The 19,938-nt window shown below is 39.8% G+C and overlaps 1 protein-coding gene across 2 annotated transcripts in view; it reads right to left on the reverse strand.

Moving 5' to 3' along the window:
• The window catches only part of RYR2 (ryanodine receptor 2), a 729,440-nt gene that overhangs the window by 271,810 nt on the left and 437,692 nt on the right, over positions 1-19,938 (reverse strand). For both annotated transcript variants that reach the window (XM_082634943.1, XM_082634944.1), the window contains exons 26-27: positions 11,795-11,954; positions 7,712-7,859 (exon numbers count right to left, since the gene is read on the reverse strand). In XM_082634943.1, coding sequence (XP_082491069.1) covers positions 7,712-7,859; positions 11,795-11,954 — 308 coding nt within the window. The remainder of the gene's footprint in view (positions 1-7,711; positions 7,860-11,794; positions 11,955-19,938) is intronic.

Raw genomic sequence — 19,938 nt, forward strand, 5'->3', positions numbered from 1 at the left:
ATACTTACCTTTATTGGACCTGATTTAGAGTTTGCTCAATGCAAACAATCTTTTCCCCAGGGTCATTTGTTGAAAATCAGAGGCCATTTTTTTTTTTTTTTTTTTTTTTTTGTGCGGTACGCGGGCCTCTCACTGTTGTGGCCTCTCCCGTTGCGGAGCACAGGCTCCGGACGCGCAGGCTCAGCGGCCATGGCTCACGGGCCCTGCCGCTCCGCGCATGTGGGATCCTCCTGGACCGGGGCACGAACCTGCGTCCCCTGCATCGGCAGGGGGACTCTCAACCACTGCGCCACCAGGGAAGCCCCCAGAGGCCATTTTTTAACACTGCGGCTGCTTGAGGTGGCAATAACAGCTGAGGCAAACAACAAGCTGTCCAAAATATTTGAAAAGAAAAGCTGCGGAATGAGATATCCACAATAGGCTGTGAAAGGTTTCAACATAATCCTGGTGATCTAATAAGCCATGCTCATGCCCAGGGTTCTGGGTTCAGGAAAAGACCTGAGAAGGCCCTAAGTTCTCACGTCTGGAAGACCCTGAGGTTCTGCAAAAGCCATAAGTGAAGGCTAAGGTGGGGACTGGCTGGCTGTGTGTCCAAGGCATCTCCCAACAAGCACACAGAGTCCCTCCCTTGACAAAAGCTGGGAGATTTATAGGTCCCATTTATGGAAGTCTCTGTCTAATCACAAGCTGACCACTAAGCTGATGAAATAGAGATTTCAGCAGCCACACGTGACAAACAGAACATACTCTACTGAACTAGCTAAGAAAATTCATTAAACAAATAAGTAACGACAATTACAACAAGCACAATAACAAACCCTGAAGGGAGAATCCAGAGTTGCCATATTATACTATTTAAAATGTCCAGTTTTCAACAAAAGTAGTGAGACATGCAAAGAGACAAAAAAGTACATCTTATATACAGGGGGAAAAAGTCAATAGAAACTGTCACTGAGGAAGCCCAGTTACTGGACTTATTAGACAAAAATGTTAAGTCTCTCTTTTATACAAGACCAAACCTTTACCCATGTTGTGAATTTCATTCCCCACCCCAACCATCCTCAGATCATACTTCATCAAGTTCCTCTCCTCTCCTTTCAACTCGCCTTTCCTCTGATTCTTTTCCTTAGCATTTAAAAATATCCAAATTTCTCCTATTTAAAAAAATGAAAACTTTAACCCTCTTTTTCTCTCTAGCAATAGTCTCAGCTTCATATATGTGTGTGTGTGTGAGTGTGTGTGTGTATACATATATACATATGTACTGAGCCTTGGTTGCTCTGTCTAGTTGTCTCACATGCATCTCAAACTCAACATATTTAAAATCGAACTCAGAATCTCCCCAATTTCCCATCTCTATCTGCTCCAATTCCTGTGTTCCCAGTGAATGAGAAGGTACTCACCAGCTACTAACCCAGAAGCCATCCCAGACACATCCCAGACACTCCTTCGTCCTTCTACTGATTCTACTTCTAAATGTCAAACAATTGTCCTGTGAATTCTGTGAATTCTCTCTATTCACAGTATTGGCTAAGATCAGGCCTTCAACACTCCTCATCTATACTTCTTTTATAGCCACCAAACTGCTGTCCTAACCTCTAATTTTGTTCACCTTCAGCCCATTCTCCAGAGAGCCACTGGACTAATTCTTTTAAACAGAAAACCCTTGTTTCAGTCTCTGTCTTCTCTCCTTCATCTCCCCCTGGTTCTCAAACTTCACTCTATATTCGGCCATGTAAAGCTATCTGATTCCCACGTGCAACCCTCCCTTGTCACTCCAAGCCTTTACACAAACCATCCTCTCTGTCTGGAACACATGAACCTCACTGATTCCTACTCATTCCTCTAAATTTCACCCTAGCTTTGATGGTTTTAAAACATGTCTCCAAATATTTTGTCACACTTCCCCTCAAAAAGTGTGGGCTTAAGGGTGCAATGCATTTAGTGACTCACTTCCAACAAACAGAATATGGCAGAAGTAATTGTAACAGGCATTGAGGCTTCCTCCTCGCACTATCTCTTAGATTACTAACTCTAGGGGAAGCCAGCTGCCATGTGAAGGCACTGAAGCACCTCTCTGAGGAGGTCTACGTGACAGGGAACTTAGGTCTCTTGCCAATATCCAGAGACAAACTGAGCCTTTTAACCAACAACTATGCAAGTGAACTGTCTGAGAAGCAAATCCTCCAGCCCCACTGAAGTCTTCAGATGACTGCAGCCCTGGCCGACTTGACAGCAACCACAGGAGAGGCCATGATTCAGAACGACCTAACTAATCCACTCAAATCCCTAACCACAGAAACTTTCAGATAACAAACATTTGTTGGTTTAAGCCATTAAATTTTAGGGAGGGGTTATTTGTTACACAGCAGTAGATAACTAACATACCTCCTTTATGAAGATTTCTCTGACACCACCAAGATCAGTTAAATCCTCTCTGCTGTGACACTTGGGCATTAATGTTTACACTGTATAAAAGCATTGACTACTTAGTCTACCTTCCCTGCCTATCCTGAAAGCTACCTGTGGGCAGAACTGTCTTATTCATTGGTGAATCCCCAGAACTAAGCATGGGAGATGTTCAATAACTATGTATTAAAATCAAATGAAAATGAGGATGATTTGAAATATGGAAGTAACATGAAACCCAAAGATGGATTTAGTAAATATAAGCTCCTTTTCTTCCTTCTTGAAATTCATATAAGTCACAAGAAAGTAGGTAACCATAAGGTAGTAATACATTGCCTCACAAAGGCGTTAAGAAGATGAAATTTTATTATGGTTGTAAATAATATAAAACACTGTATGTCATCAGAATAACATCTTATCCAGTATCCTTCTGAATGCAGTTCTCACTAAAAGTGAATATATCAGATCTGACACAGTTTATGCCCATAAATGATAATGTTTTTAAATATAATCATCATTATTTTTCTCTGGCATACACTGCTTATTTCTTTGTACAGGGCTAAATGTATTCTCCTCCTTGAATATTGACCACAATTAACTATTTCCTTGAAGACTTAAGGTTATTGTTAGAGCCATTATTAATCATTTCTCTGAGCTATACAGTGGGCTTGTTTCTTTCCTGTTTTCTCCTTAATTCACTGGCTGTCATCTATAACTTTAGAACTGAGTCAGCCTAACTTGGGCAGCACTCTTTCTATGTAATTTTCAATGAGTATCAGAAAAGCAATGGTGGAGGAAAGACCTATAAATGTAGGTAAGACTCTAGATACCCAAAATATAAATATTCATGTGGGAAGGAATGAAAATAAAATTGAGGGATATCAAATGGTTGATATGTCAGACTTTAAAAGCATGGTTGATTTTTCCCCAAACCTTTATTATTATCATTAAAACATCTTCCAACAGAAAAGATACAGACTGTCATCTCTCTTATCTAATACTCTCTAGGGAGACACAAAGTTAGGAAGAAGCTCAAAAACTTCTATGACGACTGTATCCTTGTTAGGTATTTATTGTACTTATATTAGGTATATACCTAATAGAGCAGTTGAATCAAATATTTTAAAAGTATGCAGGGCATACTGGTGGCACAGTGGTTAAGAATCTGCCTGCCAATGCAGGGGACACTGGTTCAATCCCTGGCCAGGGAAGACCCCACATGCCGCAGAGCCACTAAGCCAGTGTGCCAGAACTACTGAGGCTGCACTCTAGAGCCCATGAGCCACAACTACTGAGCCCACGTGCCACAACTACTGAAGCCTGCACACCTAGAGCCTGTGCTCCACAAGAGAAGCCACAACGAGAAGTCCGCGCACCACAACAAAGAGTAGCCCCCACTCGCCGCAACCAGAGAAAGCCCTCACGCAGCAACGAAGACCCAACACAGCCAAAAATAAAAACAAATAAATTAATTAATAAAAAATAATTTTTAAAAAAAGTATGCAAAAACACTGGAAAATGCTATACTATCCTAAGGTATTATTAATAAACATTTGTATGCCTGATATATCCAATTGTTCATTAAAGAGTACATTTAATAGGTAATGACAAAAAGAGATTGTGGCTTCGTGAAACTAGGAGTCACTATGACTAATGATTGAAGTTCTCCATAGAATGCCACAATCACTAAGGAGATATTAGATATAGCCACTCATAATTATGATAGTTTACTAATAATAATCCACAATTGATGATGCAGGAAGATAAACAAATGTCTGAAAGTTTAACCAAAAAAAAAATAAGATCAATTAACTCTTTAAAAGATTTACAAGTCTTCAAAATTAACAACGTCTGCTCCATGGAAGATCTCATTTAAATAATGAAAAAGCAATCCACAAACTGGGAGAAAATATTTCCAATATCTGACATAGTTCTTATACCCAGAAAAACATACATATATGTTTATATATATAAATATATATATTTTCACAGTTTAATAAAAAGAAGACAAAACAACCCAGGTTTTTTAATGGATAAAAGATGTGAACAAACACTTCATAAAAAAGATATACCGATGGCTAACGAGTATAAGAAAAGATGCCAACATTATTTTCTCCTGTATTCTTAAGGAAAATGCAAATTAAAACTACAATAAGATACCATTTCACACCTACTGTAAGGGCTAAAATCGGAAAGATTCACTACCAATTCTTGGCCAGGGTGCGGGAGCAACTATACCTTCACAAATTGGTCATGGGAGTATATTTGCAGAACTGTTTGGAAGTTTCTTATAAAGTGAAATGTACTTTTGTCCTATGACCCAGCAATTTCACTTCTATTTACCCTAAAAGAAATGAAAGTATGAATCTGCACAAAGACTTGTCTACAAATGTTCATAGCAGTCTTATTCATAACAGTCAAAAACTGGAAACAACCCAAATCTGTATCAACAGGAGAATGGATTTAAAAAATTGTGGTTTATTAGTCAAATGGAATGCTACTCAGCAATTAATTTTGTGATACTTGTAAAAATATGGGTGATCACAAAAACAGTATATTGAGGGACCTCCCTGGTGGTCCAGTCATAAAGAATCCACCTTCCAATGCAGGGGACACAGGTTTGATCTCTGGTTGGGGAACTAAGATCCCACATGCCTCGGGGCAACTAAGCCCACATGCCACAACTACTGAGCCCACGCGCCTCAACTAGAGAGCCTGCGTGCTGCAAACTACAGGGCCCATGTGCTCTGGAGCCCACCCACCACAACTAGAGAGAGAAAAACCCATATGCCACAACTAGAGAGATGCCTGCGCACAGCAACCAGGGAGAAGCCTGTGTGCCACAATGAAGAGCCCACGCTGCAACGAAAGATCGCACGTGCCGCAACTAAGACCCGACACAGCCAAAATAAATAAATAAATACATAAAATAAAATAACAAACAAAAACAGTATGTTGAGCAAAAGAAGTTAGATAAAAAATATGTGATTACTGTTGGTGGGAATGTAAAGTGATACAGCCACTATGGAGAACAGTATGGAGGTTCCTTAGAAAACTAACAATAGAACTACCATATAACCCAGCAATTTCACTACTGGGCATATAGCCTGAGAAAACCATAATTCAAAAAGATACATGTACCCCAATGTTCACTGCAGCACTATTTACAATAGCCAGGACATAGAAGCAACCTAAATGTCCATCAACAGATGAATGGCTAAAGAAGATGTGCTACATATATATACAATGGAATATTACTCAGCCATAAAAAGGAATGAAATTGGGTAATTTGTAGTGATGTGGGTGAACCTAGAGTTTGTCATACAGAGTGAACTCAGTCAGAAAGAGAAAAACAAATATTGTATATTAATGCATATATATGGAATCTAGAAAAATGGTACTGATGAACCAAGTGGTAGGGCAGGAATAAAGACTCAGACGTAGAGAACAGACTTGTGGACATGGTGGCGGGGGGAAGGGGAAGCTGAGACGAAGTGAGAGAAGCACTGACATATATACACTACCAAATGTAAAATAGATAGTTACTGGGAAGCAGCTGCATAGCACAGGGAGATCAGCTTGGTGCTTTGTGACCACCTAGAGTGGTGGGATGGGGAGGGTGGGAAGGAGGCTCTAGAAGGAGTGGATATGTGTATACATATAGCTGATGCACTTTGTTGTACAGGAGAAACTAACACAACATTGTAAAGCAATTATACTCCAATAAAGATTTTTAAAAAATATATAGTGATTACATTTATGCAGAGTATCAGAAGAGGCAAAATTAATCTGTGATGATAGAATTTAGAAAGTGGTTAGTTTTCAGGGGCAGAGGGAACTTTCTGTGATGAAGAAAATGGTCCGCATGTTCGTTTGGGTGGTGGTTTCTCTCGTGTATACAACTGTCAAAATTTACCAAATTGAACACTGAAGATCTGTGCATTCTATTATACAAAAATTATACCTCATTTAAAAAATATTTTAAAAAGAACAATTAGCGTTGAGGGCTTATTCTGTACCAGACAGCTGTAGAACTCTTCCCAATTGTTGTTTCTTGACTTGGCAGGGTTTTATTGTTTATCCATCCCAGGGGCCGTGTGGACTGCACACCCTTTAAGGCAGGGATATTTTCTGTATCTTGCATATCTAGTAGTATCTGCTTCATAATAAGATCTACCAAGTATTTGTTGCTATAAAGCTGACTTCAAGATACATTAATTGTAAGAAATTACATTATGATTGTGAACATTATTGCTATTAAATAGGTATCTAATTTTATTTGTAGCAAATATAAGGAGATGCTAACTACATACTGACTCAACTCAAAGGACTGAAATCTGGGGTTGGGATCCTGCCTCTACCATTTAGTAAATAAGAAGACACAGAAGTATCTGAATCTGTTTCCTTATCTGTAAAATGAGCATAGTACACAGACCATCCTCATAGAGTTACTGTGAGGATTAAACAATAATTGCAAAGGTCTTCTAAACACTTGTTACACACGATAAGCACTATATAAATATTACCTATCATTACTACTTAAGATTGAATTCCTATACACAGATACTACACTGAAAACATTAGTCATTAGAGAATATCTGACATAGATTTTAAAAGCTTTCTATCAAAAAATACAGGCACTACAATGAAACATGCAGAGCTCATGTTATTTTTGGCAACTTTAAAATATGGATATTAACACCAACTCAAAGTACAGGAGCAAAGGATTAAGGAGTTAACTATCTTAAACCATATTCTTAAAAGGTATTATTCAAAGGAAATATGTTCTTCATAGACCCTTTAAAAATCCATTTATTCAACACATATTTATTGAGTGCCTATTCTAGAGTGTTTTCCTTAAAGCAAAATATTGCACTAATTAATTACTATGGCCTATATGTAAGAGTCTAAGCAATGAAGGTTTAGAAAACACTAGCTCCCACTATAGGTTTACTCCCATAAACAACTAAAACTAGCTCTTCTGAAGCAGAGCTGGTGGGGTAGGTGGGAGTGAGGGGCAATATCAGAATCACGGAGTTAACTGCTCCCTCAGATTCTTCGGGAAGTAAACCCATTTCTTCCCCCTGCGGAATCACTGCAGTCCTGAGCCACTCTGCTGAAAGATGAGCTAATCCTCCAAGTGTCCTTCAGGACAAAAAATGCTCTGAACTCCTGGCCTAAATTACATACTTCGACTGAAGGAGTCTATGTTGCACTCCCCCTTTTTATTCATGCATTTGGCTTTAAAGAACTTACTATGTGATTTTGCAACAAGAGGGAGAAGAAAGCGAAATGAAAATACCATGATCTTGATCGGGCGCCTCCAGGTTGTAGCCATACCCCAGCAGTGTGCGCACGGCCTCACGGAGGCTGTCCTTGTTGGATTTCTTAGTTCGGTCATCTAGAAGGGCATAGGGAACCAGGCGAGGGTTTCTTCTGTTCTTTACATCCTACAGGAAGACAAAAAAGGTGCATGATCATCAAAGAGTGACCAACAGCATTTGGAAATGAGACAGCCACCAAATACATCAAAATATAAAGCATATGAAGGTAGATACTGTGCCTTCTACCTTCCTTTTGTCTTCCCAGGCTGCAGGAGTTACTGAAATACTATCAGTGTGAAAGATTTAATCAAGTGAGTAACTGCATCAATTTAAACCAGGCCCTCTCCATGAGAAGAAAACGTAAAAATAACAGCAGTAACAAAAGCCAACTTGAAGGATCTCAGTAATCATCTTCCATCTGCCCTGGTCACAAGGCAGTGGGCTAACTTAAGAGAACCTACCATTTCCTTGCCAAGTTGACTGACAGGTCTTTGTTACAAGAAGAGCCTAATTATTACCTGACATCTGATTTTTGAGCCAAAGGACAACACCTGGCTGCTGTGCCTTCTTCAGAGAAAACTCAGTGCGTGGGCGGCCATCCCATGACTTCAAATAGCTTGGAAAATATGCATTAAGTTGATTCCGTCAACTGGTGAAACCAGGTAACGCCAGGAATACTGAAATAGCTACAAACCTCACAATTCATCTTTTACAAAAGAGGCCCCAAGTTTCAAACGTGATTAAAATGGTGTTGACCAAGCAAGAAGACAGCCTATCTTACGACCTTGGAAAAGGATACCTAAGTTACGAGTAAGTACAAAACTTAATCTCATGGAGGTGGAGATGCCTCCCATGGGCTGCGAGTCTTTAGGGCTCTAACATTTAAGAAATTACTTCTTTCCACTCACTCACTGCTGCAGGTTTTGTCAAACTTTCCATATTTTAGGAGGCGTACTCGATTCTCAATTTACCTTAGCATGAAGAAGAACTCAGAGGCTGTGGATATTCCCAAACCTTCTCCAAAAAAAAAAAAAAAAAAAAAAAAAAATGGTATGTGGTGGACAGGGTTTGCTCTCGCTGGGGAAGACCGAAGAAAACTGTTTCCTAATTTCTTCTTGCCCCTCTCTAGCAAATCTGTAGTAAATACCTCATCCTGGCTACATGAGCATCTACTGACACCTGGAGTCCAAATCATCTGGGTTGCTTGATGGGGAACCCCACGCCGAAGCCACCCCCAAATACACAAGCAGCGTAAACAGAGTGCCTGTACTGCCAGTGCGGCTTCAAGACACATCCCCTCCTTTTCAGCATTGGTTGCTGCCCCGCGCTGCCCTGCAACCTTTCGCGTAGAGAAATTAAGAGGCCTCCGATGAATCACTCTCTCTGGAAATGGTGTCCTGGGAATCTGACTGTGAAAAGGAGCTGCCCTGGGCTTTCCACGAACACAAGTGCTTGAAATCAAGCGTGCTGGAGAGGCAGAGAAGAGGGACCTCAAGCAAATGCCTGCTCTCAAGGAGTTTACGACCTAGTTGGGAACCAGATTATGTTAGGGAGAGGGTGATGAAAAATTAAAGACAATGCTCATTCAGACAACCCAGCAAACGTGTGCTCTGTCAGTGGGGAATGGGGTGGGGGGATGGAGAAACGGTTCCAAGGAGAGCTTTGGCCAGCTCAGACAGAGCTCTGTGTTTTTAGGAGGAGGACCCTCATGCACAAGGAAGAGGCAGACACCAGGGGGGTTCTGGTTTGTCCCACAGAGTCATGCGGTCTGCGAGGCAAGTAAGCGCTCCTTTGGCAGAGAGCAAATGTGACCCCTTATCCCCCTGTGGTATATGGTTCAGGTTCATACACACACACACACACACACACACACACACACACAATGCTCAAGTGGATTGCGTACTGACAAGCTCCTCAGTTACAACCAGTTTAATTCAATATAAAAATAGCTTCTTTTATGAAGGAAATGAAGGCTATCTGAGTTTTCTTTAGCCTTGCAAATGACAAAAGTCACCAGTTAAGAAGAATTTTGGAAACATATTTTTCAAACCAACATTTTTTTGATAAACTCTAGTATTTATTAAATTATAAAGTCTGTAATCAAAAAGAAAAATGTGGATCAAGACACACCTCAAACTACAAGGACTAGACTACTAGCAAAGCCTATGGGAACGCCATGACGTGTGTTACAGACAAGATTCTGAAACATAAGTTATAAGCTGTTTCCTTTACATTTCCATTTCAGTAACTTTACTATTAAATAGTTGTTATTCATCTATTTTAAAACCCCAAATTCACATGTAGCCTTTATCCTGACATGTAGCCTTTGTCCTGAACCATGGCCTAAGCTTATAAGTAATAATCCAGTTTACTCCTAAAACTCTTTAAGTAAAGGCACTGCCCACCATGAGCTGGCAAGAATCACTGTGATAAACAAGAGAAGAATTTGGGCTCTGGAGTCAAAAGGCTTGATTCCAACCTGGTTCTGCCACCTGGGTAGCGCTGGACAAATTGTTCTCAAGCTCCCTGTACATCATATGTGAATTGGCAATAAAAACTGTTCATCCTGGGCTTCCCTGATGGCGCAGTGGTTGAGAGTCCGCCTGCCAAGGCAGGGGTCATGGGTTCGTGCCCCGGTCCAGGAGGATCCCACATGCCGCGGAGCGGCTGGGCCCGTGAGCCATGGCCGCTGAGCCTGCACGTCCGGAGCCTGTGCTCCGCAACGGGAGAGGCCACAACAGTGAGAGGCCTGCGGACCGCAAAAACAAACAAACAAACAAAAAAACTGTTCATCCTTCATGGAACTGTTGCAAGAGTTAAAGAAGAAAATAGATGTAAAACTCGATGCATAGTGACTGGCATCTTATAATAATAGCGAAGTATTCTATATTATTTGTTAGGTGAAATGCACTGCTGTAGCCTTTCTTATACATAAGTTATATAATGAAGTTTAATAATTCAGTGAGGAGGAAAACAGTGGCACAGAGAAAATTAATTTAAGTAGCTTTCCCAAGGTCCCACAGTCACTAAGAGGCAAGGCTAAATTTGCTCTGCTTTGCTATCTCAGTACAGACCCAGACTAATGACGGTTAGTTATTCCCGTGAGTGCAACCATTAACAGAAATCCATGATTCTGAAATCCAGAAAACTCAGAGAAGTCGGTTTTTTACTAAGTTTAACAAAAACTCAGTTGGTGGCAAAAATGATCTGAATTGATGCAAGGCTGTGGATAATCTTTACTTACCCCTCTTGGTATCATCAGCCTACACTGCTGAACAAAGAATAATTTATATATAGTCTGCTGCCCTGCTGAGGGCACTATGTAACATGATCAATGTATCACCATTCTGAAAACCAAGAAATATCTGGATTCTGAAATTCATCTGGTCCCAGGGGTGTTAAATAAGGAATTGTGGGACTTCCCTAGTGGCGCAGTGGTTAAAAATCTGCCTGCCAATGCAGGGGACACGGGTTCGAGCCCTGGTCCGGGAAGGTCCCACATGCCGCAGAGCAACTAAGCCCGTGTGCCACAACTACTGAGCCCGAGTGCAACAACTACTGAAGCCCATGTGCCTAGAGCCCATGCTCCGCAACAAGAGAAGCCACTGCAGTGAGAAGCCTGAGCACCACAACAAAGAGTAGACCCCACTTGCTCCAACTATAGAAAGCCCGCGCAGCAACGAAGGAGCAATGCAGCAAAAAATGAATAAACAAACAAACAAATAAATAAGGAATTGTGGACCTCTTCTATTATTAGTTTATCTTGAACTTCTCATATTTCAAAAGCTTCTCCTAAAATACAATCTTAGAGAGAGAAATGCCACAAAACAATGTTATAAATCACTCATCTGGTAATATTCACTGTGCCCCTCATGGTAACAACAAGACTTGGGGTGGCCTGACTTCTTGAATCAGGCGTTTCTGTGCATATGTGCATTAAAGATATCTATATGATGTGAGTTTTACAATGGTCATTACTTAATCTCTCCTGTTACAAATTATACTAATTCCTACTTAAGTCAATCTCAGAGTACGTGCTGTAGAGCTAAATTCCCACGTACCTGTTGGATGCCATAGGTCCAGCCCTGCCGGATTCGATCCCGGGCCCACACGTTATGGGCATTTTCTGCCAACTTGTCCACCATTGCTTCCTGAGACGGGGTGAGCTTGATAAAGCTCAGGTCCATCGGGGCAGGCTTGTATCCACTTGTCAGCTGGTAACTACAAAGCAAAGCCAAAGAAATATATAATGGGCCTGTCCAAAAAAGTCAAGGTTGAAAAATCCCTGTAACAGTCTGTTAATTCCAATTGTTCCTAATTCTTATTGTTCCATAAACCACAGTGGTGACCACTGGTAATGTGTCCAGGAAGCCTGAGCCCCTTTCACTTAAGCTAAAAACTCATCAGGTGCAAAGGCCACACGATCTTTATGTTTTCATTTTCATACCAATAAAACAGAAAAGAGGCAACACCTGTCTCTCAAAGTTGAGAAGGATTTATCTTGGTTTGTGTTCCAAACAGTTGATGCTTTTTTACAGGATAAATCAAAGTATTGGTAATTAAAACATCTGATAAATTTCTCTTCCTTTAAGTCCTCATTTTTTTTCAACATTTACATGTTATATTAAAGTAATATTTATTTCATAAATCTGCATATGCTTTCAGATACTAGCTATTCATTATTCTACAGGGGAATTTTAATGCATTTATACATTATTTCCCTACTGCTATTCCTAGTTACATACTTTAGGAAGCCTCAAGATAAGACAGACATTAGGAAATACCAGGCATATGATCATCTAAAATATGATTAAGGCCTGTATTTTAGGGAACTTATACCAGAGACTATTTCCACACTCTGAGCTGGAGAGGAAAAGTATTAAAACAAGTATAAGTTTTAACCTTTTGGGAGAAATATAAAATTGGAAATAAAACGTTTTCAACAGACATATATTAGGGCAATAGGATTGCTCTGCTACAAACACAAACACACACACACACACACACAGAGCTGTCTCATCTATTTAACTAGAGAGATTGGCACAAAGTCTATTGTACAGTTGCTTCTCTTTCATTCTCTGTCATTGTTGTGTCCCCTTCAACTATGCTTCAAGGTCAGGATCTGCTCCTGATCCATTTTTCTAATTGTCATTATACTTAAAAGAGTACCCGGCAGAGAGCAGCCTTTCAGTCTACAGTTTTTGAAAGAATTAACTTTATTTACAGAATGAATATAAAGAGATATCCATCTTCATCTCAAAGATTCTCCTTTGGTGCAAACAAAGTAAAGAAAATTCACCAGATAATTAAGCTAAGTTTAAGAAATTATCAGAGAATGAGAAAATGGTCTTTAAGAAACTATACATAATCTTTCTTCTTCTAATTCAGGGAGTTGAACTGCTTTGCTCCTAGCTATCCCCAGGAACTAGAATAGTGCCTGATACATGGTAGATATTCAATAAAAATTTGTTAAATGAATCCATGAATGACAGCAATAAATAATTTAAGGTTGAATAAAGTTGGCTTTACCTTAAATACTCCTACTTCATTATAAGGCATCTTCTATTTTATAAATGATTTATCTGTAGGCAAAAGTTTTAGAGAATATTTTGTTTGATTTAAATAGATCAGATTGGCCTGGTAACTGCAAAAATTATGGCTAATTACCACCTTATGTCACTTCATTTACATCCACGAACTAAATTTATTGACATGAAATTTTGTTCTGTTTTAAATCAGAACTCTGTATGTTTGGGTAATTAACAATATTTTTTCTTTGTTTTTCTATAAAGAAGCCACATGGGATTTTTGTAATCACTCACACAAATCACTGTATTTTATAGAATTTTTATGTTTAAATGGACAAATCTGTCAACTCTAAGCACAGCCTATATACAAGTTCTCACTCGGAAAATAATTTCTTCAAGAAAGAGCTCTCAATACGTTTCAAATGCACCAAGAGGTGATCGAGCCAGCATTGTCTAATTTCCAAGTTTAACATTATTTGCTGGAAGCAGGGTTGAGGGTAATGATAAAGAATTTGGTCTTTTGCATACAGCTGGCCAGTAAGCAAATGAAAAGATGCTCAACATCACTAAGTATTAGAGAAATGCAAATCAAAACTACAATGAGGTACCACCTCATACCGGTCAGAATGGCCATCATTAAAAAGTCTACAAATAACAAACGTTGGAGAGAATGTGGAGAAAAGGGAACCCTCCTATATACTGTTGGTGGGAATATAAATTGGTACACTCACTATGGAAAACAGTATGGAGGTTCCTCAGAAAACTAAAAATAGAATTACCATATGATCCAGCAATCCCACTCCGAGCATATACCTGGACAAAACTGTAATTCAAAAAGATACATGCACCCCTATGTTCATGGCAGCACTGTTCACAATAGCCAAAACATGGAGACAACCTAAATGTCCCTCAACAGATGAATGGATAAAAAAGATGTGGTACATATATACAATGGAATACTACTCAGCCATAAAAAATGAAATAATGCCATTTGCAGCAACATGGATGCAACTAGAGATTATCATACTAAGTGAAGTAAGTCAGAAAGAGAAAGACAAATACCATATGATATCACTTATATGTGGAATCTAAAATATGGCACAGGGCTTCCCTGGTGGCACAGTGGTTGAGAGTCGGCCTGCCGATGCAGGGGACACGGGTTCATGCCCCGGTCCGGGAAGATCCCACATGCTGCGGAGCGGCTGGGCCCGTGAGCCATGGCCGCTGGGCCTGCGCGTCCGGAGCCTGTGCTCCGCAACGAGAGAGGCCACAACAGTGAGAGGCCCGTGTACCGAAAAAAAAAAATAATAAAAAAATAAAAATAAATAAAATAAAATATGGCACAAACGAACCTATCTACGAAAACAGAAACAGAATCGTGGACACAGAGAATACTCTATGGTTGCCAAGGGGGAGGAGGGTAGGGAGAGGGATGGGTTGGGAGTTTTTGGTTAATAGATGTAAACAATTATAGACAGAATAGATAAACAAGGTCCTACTGTACAGCACAGAGAACTACACTCAATATCCTGTGATAAACCATAATGGAAAAAAATACAAAAAAAGAATGTATATATGTGTATAACTGAGTCACTCTGCTGTACAGCAGAGATTGGCAGGACATCGTAAATCAACTACACTTCAATTGGGAAAAAAAAAAAATTGGTCTTTTGTACTCTCCCATCTTCCCACCTCTATTTCTCACCCTCCTCTTGACTTTCCCCACAATAACCCAGCACATGGTAGCATAACAGTACACAATTCTCTTTTTTCTCTCATTTTCCAGTGGTCCTAATCCCTCCTACCTGTCACAGAGGATACACGTACGGTCAAGTTTTGAAGCTAATCTATGAATAGTTGACTAGAGCCTATGCTACCTCAGTGAGGGATATATGTCCTCTAAAAGAGGAAAGATCCTTCCCCTGCAACCAATTCTAATGGTAGACTTGCCAGCCATGTCTTACATGACATGGGGAGGAATTTTCGAGGGGTATTTTCTATAAACAATTATTGATAAGTTTTACTAATCTATAGTAGAACTACACATTCTACTATATGTCTATAGTATATATATATAGTATACGTATATATGATAATATTGGCATAAGCATTTCTCTTTATTTTCTAAATTTTCCTCTTCCTATATAGAATATCTACTAATGTTGCTTTAATTTGTGATCACAAGGAAAACCTACGGAGACACATTTGCATCTGTTGATTTGAAATAACAGAATAATTAGTTCACACACATTTTCAGATGTAGACTACGATTCATTTTACTTGCTTTTCTTCATAGCCCTGTGCAAGAAAGAATTTAAAGTGGTTCTTTTAAATGGCCAATAGTCCCAACCAAATTAAAGTTACTAATTCCCATTTCACCTGAACCTTATTTCCACACTGTTTTACTTCATCTTCTATAGTAAAAATACAAATATCTTTGAAATTAATAGACTTCAACCTCCGTAGGTTGATAAAAATGATGACATCATGAATGCTTTAACCAGTGGCATCAATGAGGATTTTCAAGACCATTTTTCATTATGTGAGACATGACAAAGTATCAAATCATTATACCAAAATGAGATTTTTTAAAAGTGCATAAATGTACTTCAGCAAATAATGTCCATTTCATCTTATTAATACAAGTTAATTAGGTACATAAAGATCTACTAATATAAACTATTTTCTTTTTGTGATTGAAAACGAACAAAGAACAAAGCTTTTGAATAAAATGTGACTGATGTGAATCTTGGAAGCTAAATGTTTCCAAGTAAAGCTTCAGATTGATTTCCAGAGATTTAAAAGAAATAAAGGAAAGACTGCTACAACAATTCTTGGGAAGTAGAATTCTGTAGGCCAAATAATAGGGAAAAGGCATGTCATTAGTAATTATATTAATACAAAATATATATAGCTCATATTAAAGACATCTATGTATTACAGTCTACCTTCTCAAGCTTTCTGGGAAAATTCTGCCAGAATCAGTTAATAGATCTCTTTCTTCTGCCATCTATTTGTCTAGTAAGTGTAGTTTTTTACTTCCCTTACTTTAATATACAAAGTTGCAGTGCTAACAATCATTTTGTAAATTTAGGCTATGAGGAATATATATGGTATTAAACAAATACATTCAATATGTTCATTTCCAAAGCATCAAAGTTCTTTTATAGTTATTAGCTCTTAGTTATATTTTGATGTAGTATATAATGCAATAATATTTTAAAAGTGAGATTAACAAATTACATAAACTCTCTGGGCGTCAGTTTTCTTCCAGTAAAATTTCTTTTTAAATATGCCTTTGCCTGAAAAAAAGAAAAACCTACTGGCAAACTGCCAGTTTCATTTGCATCAAATTACCAAAGATGTAAACAAAAAACTGATAATACTTAGCCCTACTGATGAACTGCCATGTGAAGCAGCAGTTCAGTTTTGTGCTCCATTCCCACCTGACCCACATTTTTTTCTAAGCAGGAATTCTAAATGAGCCTTTGAAAAAAGTGTTCAGTAGAATATCACTTAAGGGCCAATTAAAGTGGTGCAACAAAAATGTGGCAGAATACCAAAAACACTGAGGAACAAGCCTTTTCTTTTTTTCCAGCCTCTCCCACCTCTCAAGCTTACTTGTTTAGTATAAATCAGGTTAAATGAAGCTTGGAAGTCATTACGTTGTGAAAGATGCACAGTAAACATGAAAAGATTATGTCCAAGTTCAGTGGATGTTAGCTGTAAATTTCAAAACCAAATCAGCGCTTCAAGTACCTTGGAACAAATGGGGAAAATCTCAGATGACTGCACGCCAGAGATATTAAGAACAAGTTTTGCTGGAAGCACATCTATCAAAAATGAATACTGGGCTGACATTCTCACAGAAAGGAGATAGAGAATATTCAAAAACCCTTCTCCAGAAAACAAATACAGGAGAATAATTTCAGTGTAGAAATTAGAAAGGAAAAGGACAGGGATCTATTTCTTCTACTAGTACAATTCTTCATTTTGTTTTTAAATAAATGTATAATATGATGATATGCCCTGTGTGTGCCCCACCACTAATTCCTTTTTTAACCCAAGGCCTTCCTGTACCTCACAGCCTGTTTGAAACAAAACCAAAAGAGGATCATTTCAAGAGAGACCAAAAAAAAGCCATTCTTGGCTTTTGGATTTTTAAAATAGGCTTTGAAAATTCACTGCAGAGACAACAGTCTTTAGAGAAAGGCCTTCTGATATTAAAAGCTCTACTTATGAATACCAAAAGCGCAAGGCCCTGATGTGTCAGAACATAAAAGGAGACCAGCTAAAGAGTCCAGTCTGTCCAGCCCCAGACAGGCTGAATGTTCCAGAGCCTGGAAGAGAGGAGAGCTGGAGGGAAGCCAGGGCTCTCCATCCCCCTGCCCAGATGGAGGCCAGACAGATCCAGAGCTGAGGGGAACTTCTGTCTTGCTTACCAGATTGGACCCAGGAGAATGGCCAGGTTCCAGAATCTCCCACACCCTAACCCTTGTGCAGCACAGTTTCAGGAGAACAGATTTGGCAACAAACCAAGTCTAGGCTGCCAGGCAACCTTCCCTCCTCCCTCCACCAAGAGACTGCAGTCCCCAAGTTGCCAGAGAGAGCATTCCTAGGTTTCCAGCCACTTCTTAAAGAGGCATGAGTGAAGCTAAAAGTAGAGCAAGGACCTGGAGGTCTCAAAAAGAGATGAGGAGGAGAGTCCCAGCGTGTGGTCCAAAGATCAGTCAGGAAAACACGCATCCCATAATGAGGCAGGAGATAGATGGGCCCCAGGCCTAGCAGCTGGAATACAGGTACTCCAAGATGAAGATAAGAGCAGGAGGATAATGAGAGGAGCTGAGCCCTGCCCAGATAAAAACGTAGAGAGACCACATTTTCCTCATTCTCGAAGCCAAGGAGGCCTTCTCAACTACACATGCACAGAAATGCTCCTCGGAGGTCAAAAAGGGAGGGCGCGCCACCCAATGGTAGGTGATGTCAACCTACCCGTAGGCCTCTTCGCTAGAATCCATGTTGGCTAAGAGACGCACGCGCACACAGAGGGGAGGACCCTGAGTTGAACCAAATACAGATTCAGAACCAGGCAAAGCAAGATGATTGGCCACAGGAAACAAGGAAGAAATGTCCCGTATAAGTGATTCAAACTACCACGAGGGCACGACTCTTCCTCTGCATCTGCCCATGTGAGTCTATTCACACATACCCTTTTTCCTCCTAATAAACATTTTACCTGTTTCACTACTTTCCACCTCTTTGAGGGGATTCATTTCTACAAAGCTGATGGGCCAGGGGCCTTGTCACTGACCACTGGTCTAGTGGTTAGGATTCAGCGCTCTCACTGCCACAGCCCGACTTCAGTCTCTGGCCAGGAATCGAAATCCTGCTTCAAGCCGCTGCAGGCTGAGGCCACCCAAGATCCGTAAGATGCCAGCAGAGACGAATGAAGACAATTAACAAAGACTTCCCTTTGGCCAAACTTGAGTCAGGCTCCTCTGAGCCCTCTTTCTGACCTGGCCTCTGACCTTGGGCTCTGTCCTTGTTTCGTTTAGTCCAGTTTTAGCAAGAATCCTGCTAGGTCAAGTTAATGGAAATCCCCCACCGGTGACCTCCGATCCCACTCCTCATCCCCCACCTTTGATATCCTATCACTCTGGTCTGCCTTCAGCAAGAACCCTATCAAGTTGGTTTTACCAGAATCCCCCTTTTCCTTAATGTTTCCTCTTAGTAATTTTCCGTCCACTGTCCTCCACTCTGGTCCTGAGCTACAAACCCCCGCTTGTTCTTGCTGTATGTGAATACGGAGGTCTCTCTTCCCCTATTGCAATAGTTCTGGAATAAAATCTGCCCTTATGGCTTTAACTTCTGTCTGGCTCTAGTTTTCTTTGATATAATTCAGCCCCTGACAGCAAACTCAAAAGAGAATGCCCAAGGATCCAATGTCCCCTCCCCATCAGGTGAGTGTCCAAAACAGACGTATAGCCCCGGGAGTAAGACAGGGGTACACCTTGAATTCAAACTTAACAAATATTCATTCTGTAGTCGAATATTTCAGGCCCTGTTCTAGGAACTAATAGCACTGAATAACGTGGACAAACAATCTATATCTTTATAGAAATTACGTTTAGATGAGGACTCAGGCAATAAACAAAATAAACATAAAATAATAGTATGTCAGAGGATACAAGTGCTGTGAGGAAAAATCAAGTAGAAAAGGAAGCATGAGAGGAAGTACAATTTAAAATAGGGTGCAATTTTAAAGAGGTAGAGAAAGACAGCTTGGAGAAGGTGACCTTTGAATCAAAACTTAAAGGTGAGAATAAACACAGACAACAGTGATTTTAATGGAGTTTGTACTGAACAGACAAGGATTAGGTTTCCACTATCAAGCTGCATTCTGGCTGCAAGGCCCATTGGGTTTAAATATGAAATTAAGTCCGACGAGAGCAAATGAAGAACATTACATATGAGCACATTTTAAAATTTGTGGTCTGTGAAATTTACTCGCTACACATAAAAAGCATATATGAATACTTTTTTCTTCACAATCACAGTGCTCATCCTCACAGAAAAAAATCCAGCTGCATTTGTAACACTATTTTTCATTTAGGTAAATATTTACATACACTGAATTTTGTGCATGTGCTTGTGTCTATATGCACAGTATAAATATG

This window comes from Mesoplodon mirus (genome assembly GCF_964341445.2).
Source record: "Mesoplodon mirus genome assembly, chromosome: 2".
NCBI lineage: Eukaryota > Metazoa > Chordata > Mammalia > Artiodactyla > Ziphiidae > Mesoplodon > Mesoplodon mirus.